This window comes from Bombina bombina, chromosome 7 (genome assembly GCF_027579735.1).
Source record: "Bombina bombina isolate aBomBom1 chromosome 7, aBomBom1.pri, whole genome shotgun sequence".
Lineage (NCBI taxonomy): Eukaryota > Metazoa > Chordata > Amphibia > Anura > Bombinatoridae > Bombina > Bombina bombina.
In genome coordinates this window covers 454,159,577-454,176,936 of record NC_069505.1, presented here as the reverse complement: position 1 = coordinate 454,176,936, position 17,360 = coordinate 454,159,577, and the positions used below count along the sequence as shown (strand labels likewise).

General features: G+C 41.2%; 1 protein-coding gene across 3 annotated transcripts in view; it reads left to right on the top strand.

Moving 5' to 3' along the window:
* LOC128666703 (zinc finger MYM-type protein 1) overlaps positions 1 to 14,729 on the top strand; it is a 172,738-nt gene extending 158,009 nt beyond the window's left edge. For all 3 annotated transcript variants that reach the window (XM_053721444.1, XM_053721443.1, XM_053721442.1), the window contains one exon: positions 12,134 to 14,729. In XM_053721444.1, coding sequence (XP_053577419.1) covers positions 12,134 to 14,294 — 2,161 coding nt within the window. In that variant the 3' untranslated portion in view covers positions 14,295 to 14,729. The remainder of the gene's footprint in view (positions 1 to 12,133) is intronic.
* The last annotated feature ends 2,631 nt before the right edge of the window (positions 14,730 to 17,360 follow it).

The following is a 17,360-nucleotide window of genomic DNA, read 5'->3' as shown; positions in this document are numbered from 1 at the left end:
CTATCTTAGCCAGAAGAGCTTTATGGCTTAAGACCTGGAATGCTGATATGGCTTCTAAATCAACTCTACTTTCCATTTCTTTCCAGGGAAACAAATTATTTGGTTCTCAGTTGGATTCTATTATTTCAACTGTTACTGGTGGGAAAGGAACTCTTTTACCACAGGATAAAAAGTCTAAAGGTAAAAACAGGGCTAACAATCGTTTTCGTTCCTTTCGTTTCAACAAAGAACAAAAGCCTGATCCTTCGTCCTCAGGAGCAGTTTCAGTTTGGAAACCATCTCCAGTCTGGAATAAATCCAAGCCTGCTAGAAAGGCAAAGCCTGCTTCTAAGTTCACATGAAGGTACGGCCCTCATTCCAGTTCAGCTGGTAGGGGGCAGGTTACGTTTTTTCAAAGAAATTTGGATCAATTCTGTTCACAATCTTTGGATTCAGAACATTGTTTCAGAAGGGTACAGAATTGGTTTCAAGATGAGACCTCCTGCAAAGAGATTTTTTCTTTCCCATGTCCCAGTAAATCCAGTGAAAGCTCAAGCATTTCTGAATTGTGTTTCAGATCTAGAGTTGGCTGGAGTAATTATGCCAGTTCCAGTTCCGGAACAGGGGATGGGGTTTTATTCAAATCTCTTCATTGTACCAAAGAAGGAGAATTCCTTCAGACCAGTTCTGGATCTAAAATTATTGAATCGTTATGTAAGGATACCAACGTTCAAGATGGTAACTGTAAGGACTATATTGCCTTTTGTTCAGCAAGGGAATTATATGTCCACAATAGATTTACAGGATGCATATCTGCATATTCCGATTCATCCAGATCATTATCAGTTCCTGAGATTCTCTTTTCTAGACAAGCATTACCAATTTGTGGCTCTACCGTTTGGCCTTGCTACAGCTCCAAGAATTTTCACAAAGATTCTCGGTGCCCTTCTGTCTGTAATCAGAGAACAGGGTATTGTGGTATTTCCTTATTTGGACGATATCTTGGTACTTGCTCAGTCTTTACATTTAGCAGAGTCTCATACGAATCGACTTGTGTTGTTTCTTCAAGATCATGGTTGGAGGATCAATTTACCAAAAAGTTCTTTGATTCCTCAAACAAGGGTAACCTTTCTGGGTTTTCAGATAGATTCAGTGTCCATGACTCTGTCTTTAACAGACAAGAGACGTCTAAAATTGATTACAGCTTGTCGAAACCTTCAGTCTCAATCATTCCCTTTGGTAGCCTTATGCATGGAAATTCTAGGTCTTATGACTGCTGCATCGGACGCGATCCCCTTTGCTCGTTTTCACATGCGACCTCTTCAGCTCTGTATGCTGAACCAATGGTGCAGGGATTACACGAAGATATATCAATTAATATCTTTAAAACCGATTGTTCGACACTCTCTAACGTGGTGGACAGATCACCTTCGTTTAATTCAGGGGGCTTCTTTTGTTCTTCCGACCTGGACTGTAATTTCAACAGATGCAAGTCTCACAGGTTGGGGAGCTGTGTGGGGATCTCTGACGGCACAAGGAGTTTGGGAATCTCAGGAGGTGAGATTACCGATCAATATCTTGGAACTCCGTGCAGTTTTCAGAGCTCTTCAGTTTTGGCCTCTTCTGAAGAGAGAATCGTTCATTTGTTTTCAGACAGACAATGTCACAACTGTGGCATACATCAATCATCAAGGAGGGACTCACAGTCCTCTGGCTATGAAAGAAGTATCTCGAATTTTGGTTTGGGCGGAATCCAGCTCCTGTCTAATCTCTGCGGTTCATATCCCAGGTGTAGACAATTGGGAAGCGGATTATCTCAGTCGCCAAACGTTGCATCCGGGCGAATGGTCTCTTCACCCAGAGGTATTTCTTCAGATTGTTCAAATGTGGGGGCTCCCAGAGATAGATCTGATGGCCTCTCATCTAAACAAGAAACTTCCCAGGTATCTGTCCAGATCCCGGGATCCTCAGGCGGAGGCAGTGGATGCATTATCACTTCCTTGGAAGTATCATCCTGCCTATATCTTTCCGCCTCTAGTTCTTCTTCCAAGAGTAATCTCCAAGATTCTGAGGGAATGCTCGTTTGTTCTGCTAATAGCTCCGGCATGGCCTCACAGGTTTTGGTATGCGGATCTTGTCCGGATGGCATCTTGCCAACCATGGACTCTTCCGTTAAGACCAGACCTTCTGTCACAAGGTCCTTTTTTCCATCCGGATCTGAAATCCTTAAATTTAAAGGTATGGAGATTGAACGCTTGATTCTTGGTCAAAGAGGTTTCTCTGACTCCGTGATTAATACTATGTTACAGGCTCGTAAATCTGTATCTCGAGAGATATATTATAGAGTCTGGAAGACTTATATTTCTTGGTGTCTTTCTCATCATTTTTCTTGGCATTCTTTTAGAATACCGAGAATTTTACAGTTTCTTCAGGATGGTTTAGATAAGGGTTTGTCCGCAAGTTCTTTGAAAGGACAAATCTCTGCTCTTTCTGTTCTTTTTCACAGAAAGATTGCTATTCTTCCTGATATTCATTGTTTTGTACAAGCTTTGGTTCGGATAAAACCTGTCATTAAGTCAATTTCTCCTCCTTGGAGTTTGAATTTGGTTCTGGGAGCTCTTCAAGCTCCTCCGTTTGAACCTATGCATTCATTGGACATTAAATTACTTTCTTGGAAAGTTTTGTTCCTTTTGGCCATCTCTTCTGCTAGAAGAGTTTCTGAATTATCTGCTCTTTCTTGTGAGTCTCCTTTTCTGATTTTTCATCAGGATAAGGCGGTGTTGCGAACTTCTTTTGAATTTTTACCTAAAGTTGTGAATTCCAACAACATTAGTAGAGAAATTGTGGTTCCTTCATTATGTCCTAATCCTAAGAATTCTAAGGAGAAATCGTTGCATTCTTTGGATGTTGTTAGAGCTTTGAAATATTATGTTGAAGCTACGAAATCTTTCCGTAAGACTTCTAGTCTATTTGTTATCTTTTCCGGTTCTAGGAAAGGCCAGAAAGCTTCTGCCATTTCTTTGGCATCTTGGTTGAAATCTTTAATTCATCTTGCCTATGTTGAGTCGGGTAAAATTCCGCCTCAGAGAATTACAGCTCATTCTACTAGGTCAGTATCTACTTCCTGGGCGTTTAGGAATGAAGCTTCGGTTGACCAGATCTGCAAAGCAGCAACTTGGTCCTCTTTGCATACTTTTACTAAATTCTACCATTTTGATGTATTTTCTTCTTCTGAAGCAGTTTTTGGTAGAAAAGTTCTTCAGGCAGCGGTTTCAGTTTGAATCTTCTGCTTATGTTTTTTGTTAAACTTTATTTTGGGTGTGGATTATTTTCAGCAGGAATTGGCTGTCTTTATTTTATCCCTCCCTCTCTAGTGACTCTTGTGTGGAAAGATCCACATCTTGGGTAGTCATTATCCCATACGTCACTAGCTCATGGACTCTTGTTAATTACATGAAAGAAAACATAATTTATGTAAGAACTTACCTGATAAATTCATTTCTTTCATATTAACAAGAGTCCATGAGGCCCACCCTTTTTTGTGGTGGTTATGATTTTTTTGTATAAAGCACAATTATTCCAATTCCTTATTTTATATGCTTCGCACTTTTTTTCTTATCACCCCACTTCTTGGCTATTCGTTAAACTGATTTGTGGGTGTGGTGAGGGGTGTATTTATAGGCATTTTAAGGTTTGGGAAACTTTGCCCCTCCTGGTAGGAATGTATATCCCATACGTCACTAGCTCATGGACTCTTGTTAATATGAAAGAAATGAATTTATCAGGTAAGTTCTTACATAAATTATGTTATTCGTTATTTTTAGAGCGGACTAGATATTTCCCCTAACCTTATAGCTGGTTATTTACCATTGCGTATAGATATTCAAGATATTTTTATGTTAGAATGAAGTCACGGGTTTCTTTATTGAGAGGCCCCTTGCCAAGGTAGAAAACACTTAGCATTGGTGAAGAGCTAACAAAGATAAATATCCCACTTTGATGAAATTGGCAAAAGCCTACTTATACACCTCAACAGCCTTTCCTCTGCTGCAGGAAATATAGCTGCAAACAGAGAACCAGCCTTAGCCAGAAGCATGTGGACATGTTGAGATTTTTGAATTTCAATGCAAAGTTTCTGAAAGAGTGAATAACAGAATGTTATTAACAGTGATAGTCTAACTCTTTCTAGTTCTACCTCTTTTCAAACAGTTTGTGGTTTTGTTTTGTTTAATTATAAAACTGTGCTCTGTTGCTTAAAAATTGAAGAAACAGTTGTGTTAATGTAAAGTTTTAGTCTGAAGTTTATATTTGTAACACTCATTATGTGGATTTTATTTAAAACATAGTAAACTATTATTGATTCTATTTTTATCCGATTAGTCGATTAATCGAAAAAATAATCGGCCGATTAATCGATTATGAAAATAATCGTTAGTTGCAGCCCTACTCCAATCTATCAGACGGCAAAGGGTACAGCTTCTTAAACCTTGAAGAAGGAGTAAAAGAGGTATCCAGTCTATTCCATTCCCTAGAAATTACATCTGAAATAGCATCAGGAACTGGAAAAAAACTCTGGAATAACTACATGAGGTTTAAAAACTGAATTTAAACATTTACTAGTTTTAATATCAAGAGGACTAGTCTCCTCCATATCTAATGCAATCAACACCTCTTTCAATAAGGAACGAATATACTCCATTTTAAATAAGTATGAAGATTTGTCAGTGTCAATATCTGAGGCAGAATCTTCTGAACCAGATAGATCCTCATCAGAGATAGATAAATCAGAATGTTGTCGGTCATTTAAAATATCATCAAATTTATGAGAAGTTTTAAAAGACCTTTTACGTTTATTAGAAGGTGGTATAACAGACAGAGCCTTCTGAATAGAATTAGAAACAAATTCTCTCACATTAACAGGAATATCCTGAACATTAGATGTTTATGGAATAACAACAGGTAATGGATTACTACTAATGGAAATATTTTCTGCGTGTAAAAGTTTATCATGACAACTATCACAAATTACAGCCGGAGGTACAATTACCACAAGTTTACAACAAATGCACTTAGCTTTGGTAGAACCGACATCAGGCAGCAGGATTCCAATAGTGGATTCTGAAACAGGATCAGATTGAGACATCTTGCAATATGTAAGAAAAAAAATAACATATAAAGCAACATTATCAATTTCCTTATATGACAGTTTCAGGAATGGGAACAAATGCAAACAGAATAAGCCTCTGGAAACCAGAAGCAAAAATACATGAAAACTTAAATAATGTCAAAAGTCTGGCGCCAAGTATGACGCCCACAACTGACAAAATATTTTTGGCGCCAAAAACGTCCGCAACAAACACGAGCGTCATAGATTACGCAACTACGTGAAAATTCTCTGCGCCAACTAAGACGCCGGAAATGACAAATACGTCAACAAACGTAATTCTCGCGCCAAAAAAGTCTCGCGCCAAGAATGACGCAATAAATTATAGCATTTCTCCTACATTGGTGTGTCCGGTCCACGGCTTCATCCTTACTTGTGGGAATATTCTCTTCCCTAACAGGAAATGGCAAAGAGAGCACAGCAAATGCTGCCCATATAGCTCCCCCTCTGGCTCCGCCCCCCAGTCATTCTCTTTCCCGCTCTGAACAAGTAGCATCTCCACGGGGATGGTAAAGAGTATGTGGTGTTAGTTGTAGTTTTTATTTCTTCTATCAAGAGTTTGTTATTTTAAAATAGTACCGGTTTGTACTATTTACTCTACAACAGAAAGTGATGAAGAGTTCTGTTAAAAGAGGAGTATGATTTTAGCAACAGTAACTAAAATCCATTGCTGTTCCCACGCAGGACTGTTGAAACCAGAGAACTTCAGTTGGGGGGAACAGTTTGCAGACTTTTCTGCTCCAGGTATGACTAGTCTCTTTTCTAACAAGACATAGTAATGCTAGAAGACTGTCATTTTCCCTCTTGGGACCGGTAAGCCATTTTCTTAGACTCATAACAGAATGAGTCTATGACACTATGGTGGGCTAAATCGATTGATTTATATAATATTTATTTGACTTTTGGAGTGTTTTTGTGATATGAAACACTTTTGGGAACGTTTTTATTTCGCCTGGCAGTTGGTTAGACAGCTAATTTAGTCAGGAAGGCCCCTTCACTCTGATATCCAGAGGGAGGAGGCCTCATTTTCGCGCCTCAGTTGCGCAGTTACTTTTGGAAGCAATGCATGCAGCTTCATGTGAGAGGGTCCTGTGGACATAAAAACGATTTCTAGAAGGCTTATTTCTGTGGTAAATAACCCCCAAGGAAGGTAAAAGCTGCAGCAAAGGCTGTGGCAGGGACTGTAGTGGGTTCAAACTGGTAAATTTAACAATTAGCTCCGGTTTGCTCATTTAAGGGGTTAGAGACTTGAAATTTGGTGTGCAATACTTTCAAAGCATTAAGACACTAGGGTGTAAATTTTGTAAAAATCGGATATTTCCTTCATAGTTTTTCAAGCATTCAGAAATAAAGTGGGCTCTGTTTATTATTTAAAGAGACAGTAACGGTTTTGTTTAAAAACAATTTTATTGCATTTAATAGCCTGCCAAAGTCTGTCTAACATGTCTATACCTTCAGATAGCATATGTTCTGTGTGTATGGAGGCCAAGGTGGTTCCCCCTTTAAATGTATGTTCAAATTGTGCCATAGCGTCCAAACAAAGTAAGGACAGTACTGTCACATTTAATAAGGTTGCCCAAGATGATTCTTCAAATGAAGGTAGTGGGGATAGTTCATCATCCTCTCCTTCTGTGTCAACACCAGTTTTGCCCGCGCAGGCGACACCTAGTACATCTAGCGCGTCAATGCTTGTTACTATGCAGCAATTAACTGCAGTAATGGATAATTCTATAGCAAATCTTTTATCCAAGCTGCCAGCATTTCCCAGAAAGCGTGATTGCTCAGTTTTAAATACAGAGGATGAGCAAGTTGGCGCTGACGATAATTTATCTGTTATACCCTCACATCAATCTGAATTGGCAGTGAGGGAGGGTCTGTCTCCGGGCGAGAAATTTCTGATTCAGGAAAAGTTTCTCAGCAGGCAGAACCTGATATTGTGGCATTTAAATTTAAGTTAGAACATCTCCGCGCCCTACTTAAGGAGGTGCTAACTACACTTGATTATTGTGATTCTTTGGTGATTCCAGAGAAATTGTGCAAAATGGACAAATTCCTAGAGGTCCCTGTGCACGCTGATGCCTTTCCGATACCCAAGAGGGTGGCGGACATAGTGACCAAGGAGTGGGAGAAGCCAGGTGGTATACCTTTTGTCCCACCTCCTATATTTAAGAAAATGTTCCCCATTGTCGACCCCAGAAGGGACGCATGGCAAACAGTCCCTAAGGTGGAGGGGGCAGTTTCTACGTTGGCCAAGCGCACAACTATTCCAATTGAGGACAGTTGTGCTTTCAAAGATCCTATGGATAAAAAATTGGAAGGATTGGTTAAAAAGATATTTGTTCAGCAAGGTTTCCTTCTCCAACCAATTTCGTGCATTATTCCTGTCACCACGGCGGCGTCTTTTTGGTTCGAGGAACTAGAAAATTCGCTCCATAAGGAGACTCCATATGAGGAAGTCATGGACAGAATTCACGCACTAAAGTTGGCTAATTCCTTTATTTTAGATGCCGCTTTTCAATTGGCTAAATTAGCGGCGAAAAATTCAGGTTTTGCAATAGTGGCGCGCAGAGCGCTTTGGCTAAAATCTTGGTCGGCAGATGTGTCGTCCAAGACAAAACTGCTTAATATTCCTTTCAAAGGTAAGACCCTTTTCGGGCCAGAATTGAAGGAGATTATTTCAGACATCACTGGGGGAAAGGGCCATGCCCTCCCACAGGATAGGTCTTTCAAGGCTAAAAACAAATCTAATTCTCGTTCCTTTCGCAATTTCAGGAACGGACCATCTCCTAACTCTGCAGCCTCTAGACAAGAGGGTAACGCTTCCCAGCCTAAATCAGCGTGGAAACCAATGCAAGGCTGGAACAAGGGCAAACAGGCCAAGAAGCCTGCTGCTGCTACCATGTCAGCATGAAGGGGTAGCCCCCGATCCGGGACCGGATCTAGTAGGGGGCAGACTTTCTCTTTTTGCTCAGACTTGGGCAAGAGATGTTCCGGATCCCTGGGCACTAGAAATAGTCTCTCAGGGGTATCTTCTAGAGTTCAAGGAACTCCCTCCAAGGGGAAGGTTCCACATGTCTCGCTTATCTTCAGACCAGATAAAGAGACAGGCATTCTTACATTGCGTAGGAGACCTATTAAAGATGGGAGTGATACACCCAGTTCCAACAGTGGAACAAGGTCTGGGTTTTTACTCAAACCTGTTTGTAGTTCCCAAAAAAGAGGGAACTTTCAGGCCAATTCTGGATTTAAAAATTCTAAACAAATTCCTCAGAGTTCCATCATTCAAAATGGAAACCATTCGGACGATCTTACCAACAATCCAGGAGGGTCAATATATGACTACCGTGGACCTAAAGGATGCGTACCTGCATATTCCTATCCACAAGGATCATCATCAGTTCCTGAGGTTCGCCTTCCTGGACAAACATTACCAGTTCGTGGCTCTTCCATTCGGTTTAGCCACTGCTCCCAGAATTTTCACAAAGGTGCTAGGGTCCCTTCTAGCGGTTCTAAGGCAGAGGGGCATTGCTGTAGCACCTTACCTAGACGACATCCTAATCCAAGCGTCGTCTCTTTCCAAAGCAAGGGCTCATACAGACATTGTTTTAGCCTTTCTCAGGTCTCACGGGTGGAAGGTGAACGTAGCAAAAAGTTCCCTGTCCCCGTCCACAAGGGTTCCCTTTCTGGGAACAATAATAGATTCTGTAGAAATGAAGATTTTCCTGACGGAGGTCAGAAAATTAAAGCTTCTAAACGCTTGTCAAGTTCTTCAATCTATTCCTCAGCCTTCCATAGCTCAGTGCATGGAGGTAATAGGATTAATGGTTGCAGCAATGGACGTGGTTCCTTTTGCTCAAATTCATCTAAGACCATTACAACTGTGCATGCTCAAACAGTGGAATGGGGATTATGCAGACTTGTCTCCCCAGATTCAAGTAGACCAGGTAACCAGAGACTCACTCCGCTGGTGGTTGACTCGGGATCACCTGTCTCAGGGAATGAGTTTCCGCAGACCAGAGTGGGTCATCGTCACGACTGACGCCAGTCTCTTAGGCTGGGGCGCGGTCTGGGACTCCCTGAAAGCTCAGAGTCTATGGTCTCGGGAAGAGTCTCTTCTCCCGATAAACATTTTGGAACTGAGAGCGATATTCAATGCGCTCCTGGCCTGGCCTCACCTAGCAAAGGCCAGATTCATAAGATTTCAGTCGGACAACATGACGACTGTAGCGTACATCAATCATCAGGGGGGAACAAAGAGTTCCCTGGCGATGAGAGAGGTATCCAAGATCATCAAATGGGCGGAGGATCACTCCTGCCACCTCTCTGCAATTCACATCTCAGGAGTAGACAACTGGGAGGCGGATTATCTGAGTCGTCAAACTTTCCATCCGGGGGAGTGGGAACTCCACCCGGAGGTCTTTGCCCAGTTAACTCAACTATGGGGCACTCCAGATATGGATCTGATGGCGTCTCATCAGAACTTCAAGGTTCCTCGTTACGGGTCCAGATCCAGGGATCCCAAGGCGACACTAGTGGATGCATTGGTGGCGCCTTGGTCGTTCAACCTAGCTTATGTGTTTCCACCGTTCCCTCTCCTTCCCAGGCTTGTAGCCAGGATCAAACAGGAGGAGGCCTCGGTGATTCATATAGCTCCTGCGTGGCCATTGAACGCTTGATTTTATCTAAGCGTGGGTTTTCAGATTCAGTTATAGATACTCTGGTCCAAGCCAGAAAGCCTGTGACTAGGAAAATTTATCATAAGATATGGAAAAAATATATCTGTTGGTGCGAATCCAAGGGATTCTCTTGGAGTAAAATTAAAATTCCTAGGATACTTTCTTTTCTCCAAGAAGGTTTGGATAAAGGATTGTCAGCGAGTTCTCTAAAAGGACAGATATCGGCTCTGTCTGTTTTGTTGCACAAACGTCTGGCAGCAGTGCCAGTTTTACAGGTATTTGTACAGGCCTTAGTCAGAATCAAGCCTGTCTACAGACCCATGACTCCTCCATGGAGTCTAAACTTAGTTCTTTCAGTTCTTCAAGGGGTTCCGTTTGAACCTTTACATTCCATAGATATTAAGTTACTATCTTGGAAAGTTCTGTTTTTGGTTGCTATTTCTTCTGCTAGAAGAGTTTCTGAATTGTCTGCTTTGCAGTGTACTTCACCCTATCTGGTATTCCATACAGATAAGGTTGTTTTCCGTACCAAGCCTGGTTTTCTTCCAAAAGTGGTTTCCAACAGGAATATTAACCAGGAAATAGTTGTTCCTTCTCTGTGTCCGAATCCAGTTTCGATGAAGGAACGTTTGTTACACAACTTAGATGTGGTCCGTGCTTTAAAATTCTATTTAGAAGCAACAAAGGATTTCAGACAGACTTCTTCCTTGTTTGTCGTTTATTCTGGTAAGAGGAGAGGGCAGAAAGCTACTGCTACCTCTTTCTTTTTGGCTGAAAAGCATCATCCGATTGGCTTATGAGACTGCCGGACGGCAGCCTCCTGAACGAATTACAGCTTACTCTACTAGAGCTGTGGCTTCCACATGGGCCTTCAAGAACAAGGCTTCTGTTGATCAGATCTGTAAGGCAGCGACTTGGTCTTCTCTGCATACTTTTGCCAAATTTTACAAATTCGATACTTATGCTTCTTCGGAGGCTGTTTTTGGGAGAAATGGTTTTGCAAGCCGTGGTGCCTTCCGTTTAGGTAACCTGGCTTGTTCCCTCCCTTCATCAGTGTCCTAAAGCTTTGTTATTGGTTCCCACAAGTAAGGATGAAGCCGTGGACCGGACACACCAATGTAGGAGAAAACAGAATTTATGCTTACCTGATAAATTTCTTTCTCCTACAGTGTGTCCGGTCCACGGCCCGCCCTGGCTTTTAGTCAGGTTTAAAAAAATTTTGTTTCTGCACACTACAGTCACCACGGCACCCTATAGTTTCTCCTTTTTCTCCTAACCGTCGGTCGAATGACTGGGGGGCGGAGCCAGAGGGGGAGCTATATGGGCAGCTTTTGCTGTGATCTCTTTGCCATTTCCTGTTAGGGAAGAGAATATTCCCACAAGTAAGGATGAAGCCGTGGACCGGACACACCGTAGGAGAAAGAAATTTATCAGGTAAGCATAAATTCTGTTTTTTGCGCACCCGCGAGCCTAACAGCCCACAATTTAGAAGAGAGTCAATTTGAAAATTTCAGGTGAAATTTTTTTTTTTTTTTTATTTATTATATGTGCATTTCCCAAAATGAAACTGACAGTCTGCAAAAAGGAAATACTGATAAACCTGAATCATGGCAAATATAAGTACAAACATCATATTTAGAACTTTACATTTGAAGTGCCAAACCATAGCTGAGAGTGTCTTAATAAAGGAAAACCTACTTACCAAAAGATACTCATCTACATAAAGTAGATAGCCAAACCAGTACTGAAACGAGAATCAGCAGAGGTAATGGTATATAAGAGTATATCGTCGATCTGAAAAGGGAGGTAGGAGATTAATCTCTACAACAGAGAACCTATGAAATAGATCCCTGTTAAGATGACCATTGTATTCAATAGGTAATACTCCCTTTACATCCCTCTGCCATTCACTGCACTCTGAGAGGAACCAGGCTTCAGCATGCTGAGAAGCGCATATCAACGTAGAAATCTAGCACAAACTTACTTCACCACCTCCATGGGAGGCAAAGTTTGTAAAACTGAATTCTGGGTGTGGTGGGGGTGTATTTATAGGCATTTTGAGGTTTGGGAAACTTTGCCCCTCCTGGTAGGAATGTATATTCCATACGTCACTAGCTCATGGACTCTTGCCAATTACATGAAAGAAATAAAATTATAAGGTAAAAAAATAAATAAATTATAATTATTCTTTTTTGTTCCATTTCATATTTCTGCTTAGAATACCAAAATGATTCTTTTTCTCACAATGTCCCCCCCCCCCCCTTCTAATTTCCCATATTTCTTACTTCACTTCTGTCTGTTTCTCTCTTGCCAGGTGTCCAGCATCCAACCTTCCAGCGGGAAACGCAATATCTAACCTTAGAAATTTCTCAAAATTGAACTTTCAGTCAAAACAGATGGTGATAAATAACGGAAGACCAATGCCTGAGCTTAAGGACCTACTTCAAATGGATGGACAGAAGAAAATTACACGGGTGTTTCAACCGGAGTGGTACCAGCGAAAAGAATGGCTGTGTGGCTGTGCTACAAAAAAACGCCTTTACTGCTTTTCTTGCATTTTGTTTTCCACTACCGAAAATGTTTGGACTAACTTGGGATTTGGCGACTTGAAAAATCTATCAAGGAGCCTCAACAATCATGAGAAATCAACAACTCATATTCACTGCCAAATTGCTTTGAAAACCTTTGGTTCAACGTTAGATCAGTCTTTAAATGAAAATGAACGGAGATTAGATATCAGCAACCACAATGCTAAAGTAAGAGAAAACCGTGATATTTTAAAGCACATTATTAAAGCAATCTGCTACCTAGTCAAACAGGATATAGCATTCTGGGGTAACGAGGAGGGTGCAATATTACGTAATCGTGGCAACTTTGTGGAGCTATTATATTTTTTTGCACAGGAAGATGAAATTTTAGCTAGACATTTGGAGACATCCACTCTGTATTCTGGATTAACAAACAGAATACAGATCAATGTAATTGAAGCAATTGCTGGCGTAATTAAAGATGATATAAAAACGGAGATTAATGCAGCCCCATATGTTGCTGTTGAAGTAGACGAGACAAGGGATGTAGCATATGATGCCCAGATTTCTGTAGTTTTGCGTTATGTGGTTAAAAGTGAGGGGGCTTGTGAGGTGAAGGAGGCATTCTTAGGTTTTGATGAAGTGAGTGACAGGCGAGCTCCGGCTATTTCTAACTATGTATTGGGAGTGTTGGAGAAATACAATTGTATTGAAAAGCTGGTAGCTCAGACTTACGACGGAGCCTCTGTGATGGCATCAGATCTTAATGCGGTGCAGGCCAAGATTAAAGAAAAGGTACCTGAAGCCACATTTATGCATGGTTATGCACACAATTTGAACCTGGTTCTCTCGCATTCGGCAAAATGTATGCCTGAGTGTGAATTATTTTTTAATACAATTGAAGGACTTGCCACAACTTTCACGAAGTCGACCGAGCTCACCCAGCAACTGGACGTTGTTGTTAAGAGACGTTTACCCAGAGCTGCACCCATTAGATGGAGTTCAAATTCCAGACTAGTGCATACGGTCAACAAGTACCAAACTGATCTGCGTTCTATGTTCCACAATATAAGCGAAGGTTTAGGTGTCTGGGATGGTGAAACTATGATGAAGGCTTATGGATATTATATATTTCTGTCTAAAGCTTTAACCTGCTTCTTACTAATGGCATATGAGGGCATTTTCACAGAAACAGATGCACTCTTTCGTGTGCTTCAGAGTAAAATTATGGATGTTGAATTTTGTCGTGGCCAAATTCGCAAGACAATTGGATTTCTAGAACACCAGAGACAAGAGTTTGACAGTTTCTATGAGCTATTTGAGCAGAAATGCCTCATACTTGGCCTGACAGACAAGGAAATAAGTAAAGAGCCAATAAAAAATGTGAGGAGAAGAATGTATTATACCATTCTGGACAATGTCCGTGTTCAAATGAAAGCTCGGTTCGATCATTTTGGTCAGCTATCATTCCTTAGTTTGGTCGATTGCACAAAACTTTCTGAAATGTCACAACATTTGGATGATGCCAAACTGCGGGGTCTATCAAAATATGCAAGGCACTTTGACTTGGTCAGACTAAAGGCTGATCTTATTGGATTGTATAGTTCAGAAATAGTGAGGAACGAATGCAAATCAGCTGGACAGCTCCTCAACTTTTTGGTCCAGACAGATCTGATGCAGGCAGTTCCCGAGGCAGCAAAATTACTCCAGCTGGTGCTCACCATACCAGCTACAACAGCGTCTGTTGAAAACTCCTTCTCTGCTTTAAAACGAATAAAAAAATACAGTCAGAAACGGACTTACAAAGGGCAACTTTCATCCCTGGCATTCGTCATTATTGAGAAAGAGAGACTATTAAAACTTAAAGAAAAGAGAGAGGACTTCTACAACAAAGTCATTGACATCTTTGCCCAGAAGGATAGTCAAATGGACTTAATTTACAAGTAAAGTTCAGTCCCAGGGCAGAATTTGCTGTGTACTCAGATGCCGTAGCCTAAAATACAGCATGTCTGCAGAAACAGTTAGTGCTTTCTATTTGCAGGATTGCTGCTCATCCGCCTGTTCTCTTCAAACAACGCTAAGCTCTGGCTGTGCTGTATAAGTTTTCCTTAACGCAGTTCAGCTAGAGGGAAGAGCCGTTTGAAGTGAACAGTCGAATACTACAGCTCATTGATTGACTGTCATTCAGCGATTTTTTTAATTTTTTTTTTTAACCCTGTCCCCTAGCCTTTTCCCAGTTTGCCAAGTTGTGACTCCTTTTAAGAAGGTCTTGTGTTTTGAAAAATGCACCTTTTTTATAACTACATGTTTACCGTATTATTTGATGTTAGACCAAGAGCACAGAAAACAAATTTATTAAAGAAATGTTTAAAAACAACAAAATGTCTTTTTTTTTTCTCTGCAGCTAATTTGCAGTAGAATTTTCAGCTGCTGCAGTATGTTATAATACTTTAACCCCTTTACCCAATCTGATGTGTAGATATACGGCTTGCGGTAGTGTGATGATTGTACAGCAAGACGTGTGTGTATGTATGTGTATGTATATGTATATATATATATATATATATATATATATATATATATATATATATATATATATATATATATATATATATACTGTATGTCTTGGCTTCAGGAAGCTTCAGCAGTCTTGGCTGTTAAATTATAGCCGAGAGTTGGAGTTCCTGAGCTTTAGTCATCTGCCACATATGGAACCGGAGCTCAATCGCTGCTCCAGATCCATATAAAGGCAGATGCCTGATCGCTATAGACTGTCTGTAATGATCGTTGCTGGCGGGAGGTGGCTGGCCGCCCAGCAGTGGGAGGTCCCTATATTACAAAAAATTAGGGTTGCACCGTTACAATTTTTTAAGACCGAGTATAAGTACCGATAGTTTTTTTCAAATACTCGCCAATACCAATTACTGATACTTTTTCTTCTACAAGATACGACGAGTCCACGGATTTCATCCTTACTTGTGGGATATTAACCTCCTGCTAACAGGAAGTGGCAAAGAGCACCACAGCAGACCTGTATATATATATATATATAGCTCCTCCCTTCCCTCCACCCCCAGTCATTCTCTTTGCCTGTGTTAGTACTAGGAAGAGGTAAAGTGAGTACATCAAGGGCGCTTATAGCGTTTATTTTACAAGACATGGCGAAAGTTATGAATAATACTCTGGCAGCGGTATTAGTCAGACTACCTGAAATTAAAGGAAAGCAAGATAGCTCTGGGGGTAGATACAGAGCATACAGATGCGTCAAGAACCATGTCTGATACTGCCTCACAATATGCAGAAGCTGAGGGGAGCTTCAGTCTGTGGGTGATATTTTTGACTCAGGGAAAATGATTTAACCTGATTCCGATATTTCTACATTTAAAATTTATGCTTGAGATCCTCCACTTGTTGCTCAGGGAGGTTTTAACAGCTCTGAATAACTGTGTTACAATCACAGTGCCAGAGAAATTGTGTAGACTGAATAAATACTATGCAGTGCCGGTGTGTACTGATGTTTTTCCAATACCTATAGAGGTTTACAGAAATTATTAATAAGGAATAGGATAGACCAGGTGTGCCGTTCTCTTCCCCTCCTATTTTTAGAAAAATGTTTCTAACAGATGCCACCACACGGGACTTATGGCAGACAGTCCCTAAGGTGGAGAGAAGAGTTTCTACTCTAGCTAAGCGTACCACTATCCCTGTCGAGGACAGTTGTGCTTTTTTAGATCCAATGGATAAAAAATTAGAGGGTTACCTTAGGAAAATGTTTATTCAACAAGGTTTTATCCTGCAGCCCTTGCATGCATTGCTCCTGTCACTGCTGCTGCGGCGTTCTGGTTGGAGTCTCTGGATGAGGCTTTACAGGTAGCGACTCCATTGGATGAATATACTTGTCAAGCTTAGAGCACTTAAGCTAGCCAATTCCTTTGTTTTTGATGCCTTTGTTCATTTGACTAAACTAACGGCTAAGAATTCTGTTTTTACTATACTGGCGCGCAGGGCGCTATGGCTTATATCATGGTCAGCTGTCGTGACTTTAATAAATAAGCTACTTTTTTCCCTTCAAGGGGCAGACCCTATTAGGGCCTGGTTTGAAGAAGATCATTGCTAATATCACTGTAGGAAAAGGTCATGCCCTTCCTCAGGACAGGTCCAAATCAAGGGCCAAAAAAGTCTAATTTTCGTGCCTTTCGAAACTTCAAGGCAGGTGTGGCATCAACTTTCTCTAAGGCAAATCAAGAGGGTACTTTTGCTCAGTCCATGACGGTCTGGAGACAACCGGACCTGGAACAAAGATAAGCAGGCCAAGGAGCCTGCTGCTGCCTCTTAGACAGCATGAAGGAGCTCAAAGCTTCCCCTCCGGAAAAGGGGAGATTTTACCTTTCACAATTATCTGCACACCAGATAAAGAAAGAGGCATTCTTACATTGTGTACGAGACCCATCCAGTTCCAAGACAGGAACAGGGACAGAGTTTTTCTCAAATCTGTTTGTGGTTCCCAAGGAGAGGGAACCTTCAGACCTATTTTGGATTTAAAGATCTTAAACAAATTCCTTAGAATTCCATCATTTAAGATGGAAACTATTCGTACCATCTTAACTATGATCCAGGAGAGTCAATAGAGGACTACAATGGATTTGAAGGATACTTATCCTCACATAACGATGCATAAGGATCACCATCGTTTTTCAGGTTTGCCTTTCTAGACAGGCGTTACCAGTTTGTAGCTCTTTCCTTTGGGTTAACTACAGCCCCAAGAATCTTTATGGAGGTTCTGGGGTCGCTTTGGCGGTCCTTAGGCCGTGGGGCATAGAAGTGGCCCCTTATTTAGGCGTCGAACATCCAAATTGCCAAGTCTCATACGGATGTAGTACTGGCATTTCTGAGATCGCAGGGGTGGAAAGTGAACAAGGAAAGAGTTCTCTATCCCCAATCTCAAGGGTTTCCTTCCTAGGGACTCTGATAGATTCTGCAGAAATGAACATTTACCTGACGGAGTCCAGGTTG